This window comes from Leptodactylus fuscus, chromosome 7 (assembly GCF_031893055.1).
Source record: "Leptodactylus fuscus isolate aLepFus1 chromosome 7, aLepFus1.hap2, whole genome shotgun sequence".
Taxonomy (NCBI): Eukaryota; Metazoa; Chordata; class Amphibia; order Anura; family Leptodactylidae; genus Leptodactylus; species Leptodactylus fuscus.
Genome location: NC_134271.1, coordinates 113,762,775 through 113,783,701, shown reverse-complemented (window position 1 = coordinate 113,783,701; position 20,927 = coordinate 113,762,775). Strand labels below are relative to the sequence as shown.

The 20,927-nt window shown below is 43.1% G+C and overlaps 1 protein-coding gene across 5 annotated transcripts in view; it reads left to right on the top strand.

The window, feature by feature from the left end:
• Positions 1-948: 948 nt before the first annotated feature.
• Positions 949-20,927, top strand: part of PCNX1 (pecanex 1) — a 75,931-nt gene continuing 55,952 nt past the window's right edge. For all 5 annotated transcript variants that reach the window (XM_075282863.1, XM_075282862.1, XM_075282861.1 and 2 more), the window contains exon 1: positions 949-1,297. In XM_075282863.1, coding sequence (XP_075138964.1) covers positions 1,145-1,297 — 153 coding nt within the window. In that variant the 5' untranslated portion in view covers positions 949-1,144. The remainder of the gene's footprint in view (positions 1,298-20,927) is intronic.

The window sequence follows — 20,927 nt, the reverse complement described above, 5'->3', positions numbered from 1 at the left end:
CTACTTTATTCTCCGCATGACTCGTACGGGCACCACGCGGAAACACACGGACCCCATTATAGTCTATAGGGTCTAGCTAACCATTTGTCAATGCGTTCGGTATTCCATTCGGGGGGGGCCCAAGCGGACTCCCCAATCGCAATACCGAATGCAGATGTGAACCAGGCCTAACAGTGTAAAGATACTGAACACAGTAATGTCACAGTACAGGAATAAAAAAAAATGATGTCACAGTATAGACATAATTAACAAAGTGATGTCACACCACATGGATAATAAACTGATGTCACAGAACAGAGATAATAAACATAGTAACACTAGGTTCCCATTAGCGTTGCGCCACTTATCCCCAATTCCACTTAAATATATAAAATTGTATAAATTCGCTGCAAATTGCGAAGTAAAAACCCATCAAAGCCATTATAATCTATGGGATCTGTGGCTTTACGTGTGTAACTGCTTTTTAGGCGGACAGGGTTTCCGTCTTGCCGGCTGCTTAACCCCCCGCATACCGGCCGCTTCCATTCATTTCTATGGAAGCGTGCTGTGAGTGTGCTGTTTGGAACGGCTGTTCCGAACAGCGTTCGCTTATCTCTAAGTATAATGTAACCATGCCAGCTAGACGCTTTTATAACCTAACCAAAACTTACCACTACTGTGCTTGATAGCCAGTTTTCTAATCATTAACTAGAAATTGTTGATATTGGGGTAGATATTTGTCATGGCTACTGGTCAATCAAACACAGCACTTGAACATCACAGTTATGGCCTCTTGGCTGAGACATGGTGACTTTTACCCTGTAATAAATGCTGGTGACATAAACTCCAATTACTTCTGGTGTATTTGTGTATCCCATAGGAGGAGTTGCTGCAATCCTAGGAGTAGCCGCTAGGTGGCGATAACCGTTCCACGAGTAGCTGTAAGAGACGTTCTATACGGCACTCTATGGTTATCCAGAAGGGGGAACGAGCGCTGAAGGCTAAGGCCGCTCGTCGCTGGAGGACCCGAGCTTCCTCCGGGGGTGAGAGGAGATAAAATGGCCGCCGTGAGGCCGCCCGGGCCTTTCTCCCGTCGTTGTGTCCCTATTCTTTTGCGGACGGGAAGGTGAAGGCGGCGACGGCCCGGGGGAGGTGACGGAGGACCATGGGGTCTCAGACGCTGCAAATCCTCCGGCAGGGAGTCTGGGCTTCCATCACCGGGGGCTGGTACTACGACCCTCACCAGAGCACCTTTGTCAACACCCTGCACCTCTACATATGGCTCTTCTTGCTCTGCTTCCCCTTCACCCTGTACATGGTGAGTATGTATCTCCTGCCTCCTCCATCTTGTGTGCTCTGCAGGCCTTGCCTTATAGTGGAGCCCCTTAGTGTGAGGCACTGCCAGGCTGTGGTGGGCACTGCTGGAATGTGGGCACCTCACTGTCTCCAGGGGAGCTGTCCTTGTCTCCATCAGTATAATATAAGGAGATATATATACACATATATACGTAACCTAGGGTACACCAGTAAGCTGATACTACAGTATGTGTGTGTTATAATGTAATCTAATGTCAGGTACGGTATTATACAGCATGTAGATCTGTAACAGCTGATAGAGGATCACGTATATGCAACTGCATCAATATGGGATCTTCAACCACATCAGATTGGGCAGATTTTCTTTGGAAATCTTTGTGCCCATGGGCATTACTATGCCACACACACACACACACACATTGTTTTAATGTTGGCAGCAGGTATTTTGCTGACCTGTGTTTGGAGGGCTGTGTTATCAGATTGTATTGTTGTCATTTATATCACGGTTGGTGCTTAGAAGGTGTATTAGTTGTCACGTAGCAATAACATAAATACAACAATGCCCAGAGGGGTAATGGTTTTTGACGCAATGTTACTCCTTCAGTCTGTGGCCTTCCAGGTGTTGCGCAACTACATCTCCCAGCATGCAAAGGCAACATCTACTCGTTCAGGCATGCTTGAATTTGTTGTTTCCCAGCAACTAATAAGCTACAGTCTTATGGTACCAGCAGAAGTGTCAAATAGGCTTTCTGCTGTAGCAGTATTGAAAGTGACTGTGATTATTCAGTTTTACACCACCAATGTATTCTGTAGTGCCGTACAGGTACGGTCCCCATTGAGGATCACAATCTAAGTTCCAAATTATCCTGTCGGTGTGTTTTTGAAGTAGGTGGAGGGAGAACATACAAATGTGGTGTAAATTATGTCATTGGTTGGGTTTGAACCCAGGACCCCGGTGTTGTAACTCACTGTGCTGGAGCAGTTGTACCAGTGTGACCACAAAGACACATGTCACCCTAAACTGAATGCTACTGGTGCTATAATATCAAGAAATCAGGTAGTCTATGAACTAATGTGAATATGTTTTGGATTGCTATGCTGGCAAGTCTTTAGTTTTCCAGTGAAGCTGGGCATATACCTAAAATAGCTGCCCACTAAACGGCAGCATTGGATGTGATGTCACATGGCCTGTCAGCTGTCATCATGTCCAGGAGGCTGCTACGTTTCCTGCTCTAAGAGGGACAGACGATAGTAAATATTAATGAACAGTTATTTTAATTAAGCTATGAAGATGAATAATCAGTAGCGTGAATATCACATGACCACAGCGGCCAATCAGGACTTGACATTTTGACGTTTCATCATTCTCCGTGTCATTGTATACATCTTTAAAGGACTATGAGGGCAGGGTCTATGATATGCACATAAATTATGATAATATTTTTATAATATTTTCAGTTTATTGGGATTTACATATTGATGACCTATCCTAAAGATAGGTCATCAATATGTAATAAGTAGAACTCCACACCAGAGCCCCACACCGATCAGCTGGTTGAAGAGACCAAAGCATTCGGGTAAGTGCAGTAACCTCTTAGTGAATATCAAGTACAGTGCTGTGCATTGTGTAGAGCTGTGCTTGGTATTGCAAGTCATCTCTGTTAATTTGCATGGGACTGAGCTGCTGCCCTACCATGTGACTGATTAACGTGATGTTGTTGTCATAGGAAAGAGACCGCAGAAGATCTGGGCTTCTTCAAACAGCTGGTTGGCGGCAGTCTTAGCTGTTGGTCCATCACAACCACTTATTGGTGACCTGTTGTAAGGGCAGATCATCAGTATAGAAGTCCTGGAAAACCCGCTTAAAGCTGAGGCCCCAGCCTTAATTTTTTTTATTTTTTTTTTTACATTGAAGAAGGCCTATTGTAAAGACTAATGTTCCTCATGTATAAAACCATTTTATTCACGTGTTTCCAATAGCAACGTATCAGATCACTGTTAACAGAGAGGCCGGAATCTTAGTGTTTGATGTAACAAACATGGACACTTTATCTCAGACACTTTTCATCAGTGAGGTTCCTTGTGCCCCTCCTATTTTGAGGCGCAGGCTCTGCAATGTCATTGTACGTTTAGGATATATTTACAATGTGCAGATGTTCCACTTTTTTTTCTGTACAGCCGAGAACATATGGAAAAAAATATTTTGTACTGTGACTTAGTCAGGGGAGTTTGCATTCAGCCCAACCTTTGTGTGTGTGAATACACTGGAAAAATTAGTTTATTAAGAAAAAAAAATATACAGATGTAGCAGAGTTAAACTGCTGCAGTATATCTTATCACAAAGACAAAAAAAATCCTAAAAAAACATTTTTCCAACCAGGTTTCATTGCTTTATGTTGACTTTAGTGATAAAGTTTTATGTTGCAGTAATGTAACCAATATATATCTGTGTGTGCTACCGCCATCCCACCACAGTCCCACAATAGGTTCTCTCTACACTCCTACACCTTTGTCGGTCCCAGGTTGTACCTTTTAGTAGGGACTATGAATAGATGTAGTGTCTTGGTTCTCCTAAATCCCAAGTACTGGTCCGATGTGTTTCTTGTGCCTGTTCTAAGGTCTGATAAAGACATCTTAGCACTGTACTTGACTGTCCCAGAGAGACTCTCAGTGATTAGACATGTATAGGTGATAGGTGGCGATTATGGGACACATTCCACAGCTCCACTCCTAAGTACATGGTGAAACTAGAAGCTCTCCACATTGTTTGAGGCTATTTGTAAGTACTGGTTGTCTGAAGTAAAACAATAATGGTGACGTTTGACCTACTGTGCTTTTTTTTTTTTTTTTTTTTGTTCATAGTGTTTGACATCTTGTTGAGTTAAATACTGCTTTGGATATCTTGCTTATGTACAATTCACATTTGTGATAGGCTGATGGTACAGTTGGGGAAAATAAATAGATCTATGTTTGTATATAGAGTGTGCTGTGTATACCGATGTCCCCCGAAGAGTCGTGCAGTAGTGTGTTTTTCTCTTCCCTATGTGTATGTGAATTGGGAGGTTGGAAAAGATCCTGTTATTTTACATGCATGGTCTACTTTAGGAAGACGAGGCTCATTGGCATTACTGGTGCTGCTGGAAGTGAGTAAGAATCCATTGCTCGCTCTTTGTGGGTGCAGTAAGAGGGCAAAATACTGTGGGGAGGGGGAATTATACAGCGTGTGGGGCACTAAGGGGACATTATTCATACTTGTAAATTCTCCCTGAAGCCAAGGATGACCTCCTGGAATCCCAGAAGATTGGGGACATCTCCTGGGCCTGGTGCAGTGCTCCTACATTTGCTGGATTCTTAGTCATTTTATATGTGATGTGGGCACTTCACATGCCAGTACGTTTCATATCTACATCACAGAAAGAGGTGTGACACATACAAAAAGCATTCATCTATGTCAAAAGAGACATGGTAATCCCAAAATATGTTGTTCCCTCCTTCACATGGAAGTAATAATTATGTCCTTGCCATCAGATAGGACAGAACTGCTGATGGATTCTCCGAATGAAGCTTGATTGTGTTACCGTTTCTAACTGATCTCTACTATGGGGTCTCTGGGATGGAACGTTTACTCACTAGGGAGTATTTTGCTTGAGAAGGTTGAGAAGCCCTGGTGTATTGTTGGAGACTGGTCATGGGGTGTTCTCGAGCTGCTAAGCAGGATTTTCTTGTAATCTTTCAGTTCTGCTAGTGTTTGCCCTGTTGAGAAATGTTGATGGAACAACTTCTAAAATATCACATGAGGACAAAGCAGGGAAATCATTCCCAAACCATTTCTAGAGGTGTTCCCTATAATACCAACATATTTCACAGACACTGTCACCATTGTCCTAAATGGATCTGCTCACATTCTTTGCCTCCTATTGCCACCTTAATCTCAGTGGTATGGTATATGATATTCTCCATATACCATCAGTGCCATTTTCTCATTGCCCCGCACATGTTTGTGTGCATGTAGCCATTGACTGGGCTCTCCATCATTTGTGTCCACTGAAGCACAGAAAGTCCATCCGCTAAATGAGCAGTTACCCTCAGACCCCCATAGACTATAATGAGGTCTGTCGGTTATCGCTGTTCGGACAATTTTTTTTTTTTTTTTATCCTCGCCTTACTAGAAGTCAATGTGGACATCAGGTGAACTAGCCATTTGTTTATATGATGTGAGAAAATTGGAACCAAATGCGGGCATTGATCCAAAATGAACTTCCAGGAGCTTGGAAATGTTTCTATGTACAGTAGCTTTTTTTTTTTTTTTTGTCCAGTATATGCTTGATATCATATATTTTTTTTTTTTTTGCTATCCTAGCTTTCCTTGTTAGTGAAGACCTAGGTAGATAATAATGGATTATATATTTCAAAGTGGTGCAAGAGACGGAATGAATAGTTGCCCTTAGATACCAGTTTTTGTTTTTTATGTCCCTTACTGGTTGCTATAGGCAATGGTCCTCCTTGTTTTTGCATCATTGCTGAGAGGTCTCGCAGAGTGCATATTTGGTTCTCATGATTTATAGTAATTTCTCCATGCCGTATCTTTTTTTTTTTTTCCTATGGGGACTGATGTGTTTAAAGGGGGTTTCCTACGTGCATATTTCATACTGAAGACCTACTCACACAGTATCTGATCTGTTGGGCCTGACACCTGAACCTTGCACAGATAAGCTGATCCACTTGCGTCCTGGTTTCGGAAGCTGTAGTAGCTCTGCTCCTATTCACATTATATGAGCTTAGCTGCTATGCAGTGGACAGATCTGCTGCTCTGCACCTATTACTTTCCTGCTTGTACTCCCCATCCACTGTTGTAGCTTCCAGGTCAGCTGATCTGTGCAGTATCTGGTGTCAGACTGTGGCACAACACATACTAGTGACTTAGATTACATTGAATGTTTGTCAGTCTTCTTTTTACCAATCCTTTAGGGCCACCCACTGGACTCCTAGTCCTGGAGTACTACATTGCAAGTTATCTTTTACAACCCTGTATACCAGTGTGCTCCATACCCTTCTGCTGATAGATCACATTGTATGTTCAATGTGTCAGGTTTTCTTTAAACAGCAGATTTAACCTTTAGACATCTCCCTGACTGCGGATACTCTTGAATTGTTTACATTTGTGTCTCCTTAACAATCTGCTGGTAGGTAACAAATTGGAATACACTTTCTACAACATGTCACCTCTTTGGAATGTTATGTTGACATCACCGTGACTCACTACCAGAAAGGAACTGGGTTATATGCTTCACGGTCCGCTCTTGTTTTCTTGCTATAAATATAACTGTACATTTCCGATAACGTTACAATAAGCCCTGTTGGCTTGTATTTCTCTGTGTGCGCTCGGTCCAGCAGATAGTACATTGTTCCATCTTTAGAGGACCTGACCCATGAGCCACTGATCAATTGTCTGGGCTCCTTCGTTATTGGAAATTCCATCTAGTAAAACTTAATACTTGTTCAGTATCTTTGTGCACAGCTTCAGTAGTAGTTTTTAATGGAGTCCTCTCTGATGAAAGAAACAAGAGCCTGTGCTGGAGTTCCCGGCATAGTAAGTGACCAGGAGCCCCTATGTGCAGGTAAAATATTGTAGGGGGATAGCGCTAACTTAGCACTACTTCACCTTTAAGGTCAGGAGAGGTTCTAGAGATTGTCACTGGTCAGTGATAGTATATCCTTGTGATATGCCACCACTTATCATGATGGGACTAATTAGTTAATTTCTGCTGATGACATCTTCACTGTTTAAATTGAGCACTGTCTGTTTCTATGTAATGTATTTACAGCCTCAACTCATTCACTTCTATAGAAAGAGGTTGTAATATTATTGCACGGACGTCATTAAATTAGGCTAAATAGTGTTCAGCTGGGGCCCCCGGATGTTAGCCACCTCTGATCTGATCTGTTATCTTATCTCTCATATCCTGATTATAGGTTATTGTTAAAAATTAACATGGAATAATTGCACTTGTAGTCATTTCTATACAACCCATTTTGTCACGTTTTAAATTATTTGTAATATTAAGGAGAAGGAACCACAAAGCCATTTATCTGTTTGCTGTGCATACTGTGCCATGTGGCCATGATATGGTTTGGCGCATCCATTCTGGATCATGTGACTCGTCCCACTCTACTTCGCCAAACAGGAAGAGTAGAGAAAGATCAGACATATGATTATGGCTTGGTTCACATTTGTGCACCGGTTTCCGTTCGGGGGTCCTAAATCGGGGGGGGAACCTAATCTGCATAAAAAAAGCAGTTACCTTATGAAACCCAAGGACCCCATAGACCAGTGATGGCGAACCTATGGCACGCGTGCCAGAGAGGGCACGCAGAGCCCCCTCTGCTGGCACGCGTGCTGTCGCCCTGATCGCTCACTAACGGCGAATCCGATGCAGGATTCCCCGTTAGTGAGCGATCGCTGCCTTCAGCTGGTTGTGCAAATGCGCATCCAGCTGAAAGCTGTCAGTGTAGCTCAGTGTAGGCCACGCGTACTACGCGGCCTACACTGACTACAGAGTGTGACCTCTGAACAAGCGCGGGCGTGATGACGTAAGTCATCAGCGCGCGCAGTGAACAGAAGAGAGAACACCCGGCAGCTCTTCAGGTAACTATATTGTGTTTGTTTGCACTGTCAGGGGAGGGGGGCAACGGTAGACATTTCATGTTGTGTAGGAGGGGGCTACTGTAGACTTTCATGCTGTGTGGGTAGGGGGCTACTGTGGACCATTTTATGCTGTATGGGAGGGGGCTACTGTGGACCTTTCATGTTGTGTGGGAGGGGGCTACTGTAGACTTTCATGCTGTGCGGGTAGGGGGCTACTGTGGACCATTTTATGCTGCTACTGTGGATCTTTCATGCTCTGTGGGAGGGGGCTACTGTGGACCAGTTCATGCTGTGTGGGAGGGGGCTACTGTGGAGTATACAGGTATAATCCTGTGTGGGGGCCACTGTGGGCCAGATTGTACTGTGTGGGGGGCCACTGAGGGGCAGATTGTACTGTGTGGGGGGGCCACTGAGGGGCAGATTGTACTGTGTGGGGTCCCCTCACTATGTATATCACACAGTATTTGTTTTATAGCAGACGTGAAATTAGTACAGGATGTAATAACATTGCACGGTAAACTATAAAACAGATCCTGTGCGATGTAAATAGTGAAAATTAATTGTTTAAAAGTACAGAATGCAGAGACCTTTACCTTTCAGTACAAGATCTGTAAAGCCCCAGTCACATGACTGTAATTTGTGGGTCCGCAATTGTGGACCCACAGAGTTTTAAGGTTAAATTGCCGTGTTGGCACTCCGTGATAATTTATTTGGTTTTGGGTTGCAGTTTAGGCACTCGGTCTCAAAAAGGTTCGCCATCACTGCCATAGACTATAATGGGGTCCGTGTGGTTTCCGTTCGGTTTCCGTCTAAAAAGGGCAAAAAATGCAGAGAGGTGAACGGAACGCCTGCACAGAGGTCAGGTGCAGATGTGAACCTAGCCTAAGAGTTGACATATGTACCTAGAGCGCCTCCTTTTTTTTTTTTTTTTTTTTTTTTTTTAAGACAGTGTAAGCATGTAACAAGCAAGTGTGGAAGTTGGGCCAAGTTGGGTGGAATTGCAGGATTTGTATAAATATAGCTGGTAACACGAAAAAAAATATATATATTTTACACGAGTTAAACAATATTTGATTTTTCTGAAGACACATTCCCTTTAAGTGTATGTTTACACAGAGTTTTTTTGGCAGCTGAAAAAATTTGCTTCAGGAATTTCAGGAAACTTTTTTTGATGCAGTTTTTTACATGAGGTGTTTTTGGAGCATTTTTTGAGACGTTTTTGGTTTACCTTGCTCCTGCACAGTGTATGGATCTGGAAACTACTCTTTGAAAAATGATAGGGGTTTTTTACAAAAAGCGCGTAAAAAAAAAAAAAAACACGTTGCGGTTTTTCTGCCTCCCATCGACTTCAGTGGGTTTTTTCCAGGCAGAATCCACCTGAAGATAGGCCATGTCGCTTTTTTATTTCCAATAGCGGAAAAAAAAGCTAGCAGCTCCCATAGCAATGAATGGGAGATTTTTTTGCAGGCGGATTTCGCGTCAAAATCCGCTGGCAAAAAAACTGTGTGACCAGACCCTAAGCCAACCTCTTTTGTGGTATTTTGAGAGAATGTTGCAATGGAGAGAAAAAACAACCCTATTTTTCTGGCGTTTAGAGGAGACTGTTCTGGAGAATGACTAGAAGTATGTAAGTTACTGGGCAAGCTGCGACTAGTTTCAGTAAAGGCTGCAATGCTTTTCTGCTGCAATGGGTGCACAAGCTGTGGATAAATGGAAACCACAGGTTGTAAGGCCAGATCTTTGTGTCACTCGCTGTTCCAGGTTAGCGCTTTACAGTGACTTTGGCTGTATATCGCATGACCAAAGACCGTAGTGTAGCACGGTCTGTATTGATAAGGGTGAAAGTTGTTAGAAATGAACCTTGCTGAATTGTGAGACTTGTCACAGTTATGGCAACTTGCAGGTTGCAGTTCTACTATAGTCACATTTATAGGGAGTCTGTCAGCAGGAAAATCTATTTATCTTTAGCTGTGTATAGAAACCTAAATCAGGAATCCATTAGGTTTTGTTACAGAGTGGATTTATCGACTTGTAATGATTGAAAAATAAAGCTCTTCTACCAGTAAGTACAGAGTCTTGTATAGCCGGCCATCTTTGCATGTGTCCGCAGGCCTTACATAAATCGTCACTTTGTTTCAAGCCAAAAAAAAGTTGAACTTGGAGCCTGGTGGTCATACACTCCAGAAGAATGTTAAGCTATTAAGAAGTATTTATTGCCTACTATTCCTCCATACACACGCATGCCTGGTTGAGTGGTGAAAAGCCCGTGGTAATACCTGCTGCATTGTTAAACAGATGACTTTGTGTGGGCCTATTTTTCTCAGTATGTTCATATATACTGTATATGGATATATCTCATCTACTATGCTGCATATGTACATTATGGTGGATTAGCCACAGGCAGGGTTGTCATGGTTAGGCCTACTAGTCTATGCCCTGTGTGATCCCAGAGAACGTTGGCGCTCTTGACACCTCTCTTACTGTAGCCTATTGACTGAGAGAGGTTATAGGTTAGTTGGGTTGGATCCTCTTACATGAGTAATGGTAAGTTCTCTTCTAGTATGAGCGACTTTCTGCACATGTAGGGAATATTCCTGCATCTCCAGAGATATTTTAGACACTGGTGTTTCTCTCTACATCGAGGACTTTATGATGTTCCAGCAGAATATGGATGAGTCATGTCTATTATGTTATAATAACTGCATACAAGATCTGTTCTGCAGAAACAGAGCCTGACTTTTATCATGCAGTGGTTACGGGTGAAGGTAATGTTTTCTACAATGACACTGGGGGAGATTTATCAAGTAAAATGCACCAGAATTCTGACATAATTTGCACCAAAAAGCTGTATAACGTGTTTTGCACCAAATTTCTGAAATATGTTCGAGGTGTTTACGACTTGTGCAGAAAGGCGTGTGGTTTTATGGTCAGAGGGTGACTTCAAGTTTTGACACCCTGCACCAAGTTTAGTGTACGTTTGCCCTGTGTAACTTGGGCTCATGCACACGGAGGGGGGGGGGGAATCAGATTTTGGCACCGAGAGTGACGCGGAGAGCTGCATCACTCTCGGGTCAAAACCCACCTACCACAACCGTCGCAGTCGCGGCTTCCCCCTCTGGAGTCTGCTCAAATGAATGGGCCGACTCCGGAGGTTGCTGCCGCCAGGCGGAAGCCGCCTGAAGGAAGGGCAGCTCACTTCTGGTCTCGCTAGTGGTCTCCATAGACCACCATTGTATGGAGGCGGATTTTGAGGCGAAATCTGCTGTCAAAATCCGCCTCCCTGCCCCCGTGTGAACTAGTACTAGTAGATAGTACAAGTGAATCTGTCCTGCTATGTGTTACAGGGTGTAGAATGATTGTTACAAATGACCACACACATTAGTTTTATATGTTTCTATTTGTGACTGGATATGAGATGATCATATTCTACAGCAGCAGTCTTAACCCTGCGACTCGCCAGCTCTTATGAAGCTATGACCATGCCCTGATGGCAGCTGTTAGGACATGTGAGAGTTATTTAACAGCTGGAGACCACTGCTTTATGGGAATAGATTTGATCAAATGTGTCTCCACACCCAGGAGTGGATGGGAAGTTGTTCTCCCACTGTATTTGACTAGAGATCGAAAATATATATACATTTATTTTACGGATGTGACTGCCAGACAGTTATCTCCTTTCCGAGAATCTTATAGGTTGTGTAGGATTAGAAAAACATTCCTGTCTACTCCTTGACACTGCAGCTCAGCTTTGTAGACGTGAATGAGGCGAGCACAACCTATGGACAGGTGTAGTGCAGCCTTTAAAACGAAGGAGTCATGTTTGTCTGATCCTATATCTGCTATACAGCAGGGGACAGATGTCTGGACCATAAAAGAAAGAAGGAGGCTCGTTGTACTTCACACATAGATCTGGCATGATGAAGGTCATTAAACCGAAATGTCCCTGCTTAACATTGGATCAATTTTTCATTTATAACTAAATACCATTTTTTCCATGGTGCATCAACCTGTGTTACCTTCACATAAATATATTTGTCTATTCATCACTGAATCAAGAGTGTGCAGCAGATCATTTCTTTTTTGGATACTGACAGGGTCGGAGGACCCATTTTCTGTTTGCACCTCAATCCAATATATGAGTGTGCGGTTCCACTGTTTTCTTACAGATGTCTGGACCCTAACCATTTCTCTTCGGGAGAGTTTTTGGTTGTGATAATAGCACTTGGTTTCCCTAGTCTTCCTTCCGCACATCATTCCATAGAAGGTCCTGTTCACATCTGCACATGGGTTTCCGTTTGGGGAGTCTGTTTGAGGACCCCCGAATGGAAACCTTATCCGTATAAAAAAAAAGTGGATTCCTAAGGAAACCTGTGGACACCATACACTATAATTGGGTCCATGTGCTTTCCACTCAGTTTCTGCATGGAAAATGCGGAGAGAAAAGTGCTGCTTGCAGGACAATACTCTCGGCATCTTTCATGCTTTCCATTTGTTCATTGTGGAAAACTGCAGTGCACAATTTTCTCCATGAAATAAAGTATAGTAAAATTTATTAAAGAGGATCTTTCATCAGATTGGGCACAGGCAGTTCCATATACTGCTGGAAAGCCAACAGGGTGCTGAATTCAGCGCACTGTCGGCTTTCCCAATCTGTGCCCCGGGTAAAGCACTATCGGTCCGGTACCGTAGCTCTTCACAGTCAGAAGGGCGTTCCTGACAGTCAGTCAGGAACGTCCTTCTCCACAGCAGCGCCTATCGCGCTGTACAGTCTGAGCGGGGAGGATGCCCCCCTCCCCTCCAGATAATACTCGTCTATGGACGAGCACTGTGAGCACTTTTTGGTTTTTTTTTTTATAGAATATCTTTACTGCTTCTGACTGACCATGGCTGTCAGCCTTTTGTGAAGGAGTCGGTGGTCTTGCCTACTTACTCCACAGCCCTGGTTACAGTTTCGGATGCTTCTCCTTCAGGTGCTTCTTGCACTGTCATGTGGCATGAGGAAGCAAAATGATTTCTCCTCCTTTCTTCTTCATTTACCAGCAGCACCCTGCTGGACCAAGAACAATAAGGGGGGGGGGGGGGAGTGACATTTTCATAAAATTCTAGCGCAGGTCTTGCCATGTAAAAAGACTGACATTCATTGAATGCAGATCAAATGCAGTCCAACGTTCAGTCCTTTGTGTTCTGTTGACCCCTGTTAAAGTGAGGGGATGTCACGGCATACATTTATGTGCTGTTTTTGGGTAGTTAAACACATACCTCTGACAAAGCCCAGTGGAGGCGTAAATGTGGCATGTAAGCAGCCTAAAATGTTTGCCTTGCAAAGCACATAGCTTCACATAATGATCCATACAGGGAAGTGTTAAGTCATGGGAAAATCTGTCATCATAGCTAGTGCTGTAATTCACCAGCAATGCAGTTTATAGAGAAGTAAAATTCTAAAATGTTAAAATGTTCCGGTTTATTAGTTAATAAATTCCAGGACCGAACATAACTATTCAGGCAGCTGTGTGTTTTGTTTTTTTTGTTTTTTTGTTTTTTAATAAATATAAATCAACAATAGGGCCCTCCTACTTGGGGGTTGCTGTAAATTACATTATCTTAAAGGGCTCATCCAGGATTAGAACACGTAATGGACTGTACCTATTAATTGAAACTTTGCTTTATTGAGGAGTATGTGGCTATTATTATAATTTATTTATACAACACCATTAATTCCATGGTGCTTTACATTTGAGGGCTCACATACAGTACACAAAATGTACAAACAGATATGATACTAACAGTGACCGACTGGCACAGTGGGGTAGAGGGCCCTGCCCAGAAGGGCTTACAATCTATGAATATGTTGCAGTACCACACACAACCTGTGTGTGTGTGTGTGTGGGGGGGGGGGGGGGGTTAGGGGTGGTTTTGTTTTCTTAAAAACATATACACTTAGTTTAAGAAAAAAATTAAAAAAAATTGTCCGACCGCCATTCACTGTTGAATAAATAACATGCAGCGCCATTTCTTGCTGTACAGGCTCTGTGTGCATGAGCTCTTATGTGACATTCACTTTTGGGCTATGTCTTTATTTAAAAACAAAAAAAACAGTTCTCCATTCACATTGGACTGTTCTCTGTTAAACCTGTGAAACTTGAAGGGACCAGCTGACTGGTATCTAAAGTGAACGGCTTGGATCTTGGATGGAGCCTCCTTGAAGTACCACAGAACATACAGTGCTATTCCTCCCAATATGACCGCTACCATGACAGGTCCCCAGTGTGCTTGTTAAGTCATTGGGGTTCACCATGTCTTTCTATTCCTGTGATGAAACAAAAAATATGGCAGCTGCCCGTTTTTGTTTATTCTTCTAAAGAACATGCTAGACTCGGTGATTCAGCGCTACCTTGTAAATGTGTGAAATAAAAGGGACTGTATTGTTGTCTGGAATTTGCAGTCTTTTGGCTTCCTCACGGCATCTGTGTAACAAACAAGCGGAGTGCCGTGTTTTTTTTCTTCTTCCCCTGAAGCACAACTCTGGCCATATTACATGTAGACTTCCTAGCAGTCTGAACAGCTGTAACTATTGTTTTTAATCTCCATTCATAGCAGGCCATTGTTAAATCTAGTCGCCAGGAAACCTTTCAGAAATGAGTCTCAGCTTGTGAAATGCATTTTGCTTTCCAGAGATAAATCCATTCCTCCAAGTTCCATGAAGTAGGAAATTGTCTTTCACCGTACTTGATAAGGGGAATTTATTTTCTTTTTCCCTTTGTTGGGTATGAGCATACAAATGTCGATATATAGAATGTTAGGTGGTTTTTAGCTATAAGGGGGTATTGAGTTTAAAGAAGCAGTCCAACGAAAACACTTCCTTCCATCTCTGAACCACTTGCCTCATTGTCACACTTTTATGTACACTGCATCTATATCACTGACTCTTAGCCTTGCCTCAAGTCTGATCAGACACCATCTTGGTTTTTAGATTTCTCTTTCTCGTGTGTCAATCCCATGATGCTTCAGCACATCCTCACTTGGGTACCTAGAGACAGTACCATCCCTTCCTGCCTGCAGTCTATTCATGAGAACTAGAGAATGCCATTACATAGTATGCGGCCCGAGCTCCGTTCCAATATTTTTATACAGTCTGTTCTATAGAAAATTGGTAAATACAGCATTGGAAGAGCCTAAGGCTGCACACTTGGCTGTGTACATGACTTTGAGAAAGGGATGTTTCTCAACTGTAGATAAAGCTCCCACCTAAGGGTATATTCATATGGATAGTTTCTCCCATTGCAATGAATGTGGAATATGGTCAAGCAGAAAAAATTAGCTTCATATTCCTGAATAGAGATGAGCGAGTAGTATTCGATCAAGTAGGTATTTGATAGAATACTACGGTATTCGAAATACTCGTGCTTGTTCGAATACTACTCCTATTCGCAGTAAAGATTCGATTCAGAACCAGCATTAATTGGCCGAATGCTATACAGTGTGTATTATTTGGCAAATCACAGCTGGTTCTGCAGCAGGATCTTCTTTGCTAGTTGGGAGAGCTGGCAGCTTTCGGTTATGTGGGAGAAGAATGCATTGACCAGCGTTGATTGGCCGAATGCTATACAGTGTATAGCATTCGACCAATCAACGCTGGTTCTGCCGGAGGCTCGCCTGTGACGAGGCGGAGTCTAAGATCGGACCACAATGGAGATTGCTTTGGTCCGATCTTAGACTCCGCCTCCTCACAGCTGAGCCTCCGGCCAATCAACGCTGGTCAATGCATTCCTCTCCCGCATAACTGAAAGCTGCCAGCTCTCCCAACTAGCAAAGAAGAGCCTGCTGCAGAACCAGCGATGATTGGCCAAATGCTATACACTGTATAGAATTTGGCCAATCAATGCTGGTTCTGCAGAACGAGTAAGTTCACATTAGCGCTTTCCTCCCGTCCTCCCCCCCCCCCGAAGGGAATATCAGCGCAACTGCAAGCGCTGTGCAGTTAAAGCGCATGGACCTGTTAATCTATGGGGTCCGTGCGCTTTAACTGCACTTTGCTCTTCCTAAACACTCTCCTCCTACTCGTGGACTTGGTGACTCTCCTTTAGCCGAATAGTGGTTTCCCATGAAACAAGCATTTTTTCCCATAGACTGTAATGGGATTCGATATTCGATCGAGTAGTATCTACTCAAAACGAATATCAAATCTCGAATATTTCACTACTCGCTTATCTCTATTCCTGAACAGATTCTGTCGTGTGAACATCCCCTAATAAGGAATGACTAAAGTATTACTAAGTGAATTCTACTTGTTGGGAAAATGGGTACATAATGAAAGAAATGTGAAATGTAGAAGCAGTTTTGTAATATCTGAGAATGCGTTTTCTCATGGGCCTGACCATATTATGGCTCCGCTTATGAGCTATATATTTAGTGCCAGGGAATGGCCTTGGGAAAGACTTCACTGATTTCCCAGAGCACGGTTCGATTCTTGCTCAGGCACTCAGTATATGGCTCCTGTACAAAGCCATAATAAGACTGCATGCATAAGCTATACTGGATATGACAGGGCTTACTGCTATGTGTACTTAGTCATCTGCAGACCATCAGTAACTAAGAATATAACCTTACAGTGGGTCATTCATCAGCACAGGATGCATTTGGGGAACAAATAAGATGGAAACCATTTCATATCTTTTTTGCCAGGATGAGAGTGGGCAGAGCTGATCTCTGACATGATCAAAGGGATTTTCTGGTACTAAAATTTTTAAGACCTGTCCTTAGGATGGGTCATCAATATTAGATCAGTAGTAACTTGATACGCAGGACCCCCTAATAGAGAGAATCTCTCCTCTCCTCAGGCCATGTAACTTCATGTTCTTTGGTCATGTGGCCTGTTTGCTGCTTAGTCCCATTCAAGTGAACAGGGCTGAGCTTTCAGTACAAAGCATAGCCGCTATACAATACGTAGGGCAGTGCTTAGTAAGTAGAGGGTGCAGCACTTATCCAAATGATTGGGTCTCTTTAAACAGGTGAATGTGGAGCTGTCATCTTCCCATTGAGTTAATATTGATGACTTATCCCCACATGATGTATAAAGTATTAGATCTTAGAGGACCATCCATGTCCTCAGAGATCATTGGTATTATATACCATTAGAAAGCTGACAGTGCAGTGAATTCATCGCAGCTTTAGGGCTCGTTCACATCTGCGCCTGGGACTCCGTTCTGAAGGTTTCCGTTTTCTGCACAAAACAGAGCAGGAGACGGAAACCTGCCGGCATCTTTCAAACCCATAATGAATGGGTTTGAAAAGTGTCCGGCCGTGAGCGCCGGTGAGCGTTTTATGCTCTCCGCGGCAAAACCGTTTTTTCTTTTTTTTTTTTTTTTTTTGTGTGTAGGTTGTGAGCGCCATATAGGTTTAACAAAGTAAATTTTTTTTCTCCTATCAGTATGCCTTTGTAGAATAGGAGGAAATCCACGCAAACACGGGGAGAACATACAAACTCCTTGCAGCTGTTGTTCCTGGCAGGATTCGAACCCAGGACCCCAGAGCTACAAGGCCACTGAGCCACCGTGTTGCCCTGAAACCGTTTTTTTAAAACCGGACACAGAGTCAGACATGCAGTACTCTGTGCCCGGTTTAAAAAAAAAATAACAGTTTCGCCGTGCAGAGCATAAAGCGCTCACGGCCAGAACCCAGCATTACCGGTATGTGCCCAGGGGTTCTGGAGATATCTTTGCCGTTAGTTTTGCACCAAAATCTCTCCATTGTCAGAAGAACAGGCCTTTCAGGAGGATTGCCCCCCCCCCCCTCCTCCCCCCGGCAGTACAAGGTGATGGAAGAGTACTGTTAGGGGGCGCTCCTCACAGCCCAGCAATGACACTGAGCTGTAAGGCTCACCTGATGGACAATGTAGGAAGGCATACCAGCAAAGCTGACCGTGTGCTGAATTCAGTGCACCATCAGCTCTCTAGCGGTATATAGAACGGCTCATCTCTGAGGACATGAAGGACTCTTTAAATTTCATGCATACATCTACCAAGTTCAAGCTATGAAAGTAAATGGGAAATTGGAGGCCAAACTACAGGCTGATTTCATTGAGTTAAATGCATTTTCATCGCCAAAATCAGTCTGAAATACACTTGAACCATATAAACACCAATGAAAGAGTGAGTCTATGGCCAAAAATTATCCACAAAGTCCCATAAGAGTATATTAATATTTTATTTTTTTTAAATGTGTATTAAAAACTCTTAGAATACATAACAATACTTACATAAATTTGAAGGCAGCCCGCAAGCTATAGGGTCAACCCAGATCCCTAATCACAAGGTATTTTTACAAAGTATACATAAAATAAATCAAATATACGTTGGCGTACAAGATATTGCATCGCATCCATGTAATATAAGTGTTACCCCTCTGTGAATAAAATAGGGATCTGGGTCTAAAACCCAACACGAATCGCCAACCAGCTTCCTAAGGGGTATAAAGTGGTTTTGGGCATGTGTGTTCTGCTATGGGCTATTTTTATTAATGTTCCCCATGTCCCTACCAGCATACTAAGGGTAGTCTGTGATCTCCATGCTCTGAGAGTCATATACTAATATAGCCTTGCTCTTTTACAGTTGTAGAACAGTTTTTTCATGCAGGGCAGGAGCATAGCGATGTTGCAGGCATCTGTGCCGGCGTCTAACCATCCCCGGCATCCACCTCTCTATTACAGCGGATGCCGGGTCTGTATTGGCAGCCCCTTCCCCTCGAAGGGTAAACTACCCCCCCCCCTCCTCTCCCTCCCCCCTCAGAGGAGGCAGATACATCACTTGACTTATGACCAGATAAGTCAACGGATGTGTAAAAAAAAAAAAAAAAAATGAATAAAGTAAGATAGTGGACAAACAAAGCAGTTTTGCTGAAGCAATGTATTTAGGAAAAGTCTTACATTCACATTAACAAGCAGTATAGATAGGATCCTTGTGATGGGACAACCCCTTTAAGTCATCCGACTTCTGTGCCCACTTATCTTTACTCTGTGACCTTACTGAAGCAAGTCCTCTCTCCAATCTGAATGGCAGGATTGCATAGCACCCAGTCACATAGTAGGGGCCACAAGTGTCCCTGTCAGGAGCTGCAGACAATGGCTGCCCACTGCTTTCTCTCTTTTTATATTCTACCTCAAGACTTAGGAGCAGCCAAAAAAGGATTTGTTTTCTGTGCCCCTCCTGGCTGTAAGGAAATGGTTTCTTTGTTGACTTCACTGTGAAAATATTGTGCCTTTAGTGTTGTGTGCTTATTGGGAAATCAGTTTGTTTTTAGGTGGTGAGTTATGATTTGGGCCCGGATTGTGTGTCACCCTGTTCTTCTTTTGCCTGGAAAGGAAATGAGTCAGTCATAACAGAATGATATAGTTAGTGGTTGTTCTTAGACAGAAATGAATGTGCGGTTTTGCACAACGTGTCTTGTGAAAGCTTGAGCTTGCTTTGCAGTTGCTGGAGGGCACTGACACGCCTGCCTGTGCTCGGCCTAGGTTACACGAATGGCTCCCATCACAATGACTTGGCACATCTCCCATACACCTATTCTTCTCAGGTGCGCTGGGGAGTTTACTGTGAAAGGAATGAATGAAGGGATGTATGGAAAGTCTTCATCTGTCTACACGTGTGATAATGTGCTCATGAAAGACATGAATATCTGTCTGCTGCATACTAGGCGAATGCTTCATTCTTACTCCTATAATGGCAGTCTGCTGGAATATGGAGGAAGTCCATGCTAGTAAAAAAATACTTTCTGTATTTTCTACATGCGTCATCAGACCGTTTTATTTCCTTGTATGTGAGTCCCAGAGCACTTGTCAGGCCGCCTTTGTGTCAAGTCCAACATAATTTTGTATACTGAATAAATGTTGCTTTGATCTGGAACAAAGATGCTGTAAAAAGTGAAAAAAGATATATGCAGATATGATGCTGGAAGTCATTTGGTAGGGCTAAATCATCTGACTGACTTGTTTTTAAAGGGGTCTTCCCACAAAAGACATTTATTGTATGTTTCACACTGTTCCATACCCCCTCCAAACCTCCCCATACCCTAGATCTTACCAGTCCACAACATCACTGAGAAGACTATCCTCATTCAGAAAACATCTCTTTGAAATGACTAACTTATGGCCAGCTTAAAGACGTCTATGCACTGCCACCTTCACCCTTCAAGTAAGGCTTTATGCATACTGTTATATTGCAGCTCTGTTTTAATATAGAGCCTCAATAGGACACACCTACCGTACCTTCATATACCTCCGAATGTATACAGAGGTCTTGTTTGTTCAAATGGTATCTTCCATCAGATGCCGTATAAACAAGGCTTTTTCTTTCCTTGAATCATATACTTATAGCATATTGCATCAGATTAGACTCCCTGTCATTTTGTAGTAGGGAATATATTAGCCAGTCTGTAGTATGCACCCATGGGGGGACCCCATTCTCCTACCGCACAGCCCCCTGCACACTGCTCTGCCTCCAGCCTTAGTTATGCTACAGATGTTTTAGCTGTACATGTGTATGCCACAACTAAGCATCTCTGACAATTTAGGAGGTAAGATATATACCTGACCAAATCCAGCTTTGTATTAGTTAAGGACATCTTTGTAAGCAGCCTTCCTAAGTGTCAATTAGGGCCGGTTTTTCCAGGGTCACAAATAATTGTGTGAAACTACCCGTATGAAGTCCATACAATGGAGAGCCCAGCACCGAAGTGAATCTAGCCTAATAATATTTATATGATGTGTCAAATTCCTACCTTCATGCTGCGGGGGATATTGTCACTCCTTAGGGAGAGACCACCATATAGGTGTGTGGAGACTTGTTAAGCCTTTAGCACTCCACTTTGCAAGGAACTATGGGAAGAATATGCAAATCCGCCTTCCATGATGTAATTAGGAAGACAGTTGCTGCCTCATTGTTGCAAACCAATAGAGGGCGCTCACTGGAATGTGCAAGCCTGTCTTAAGACA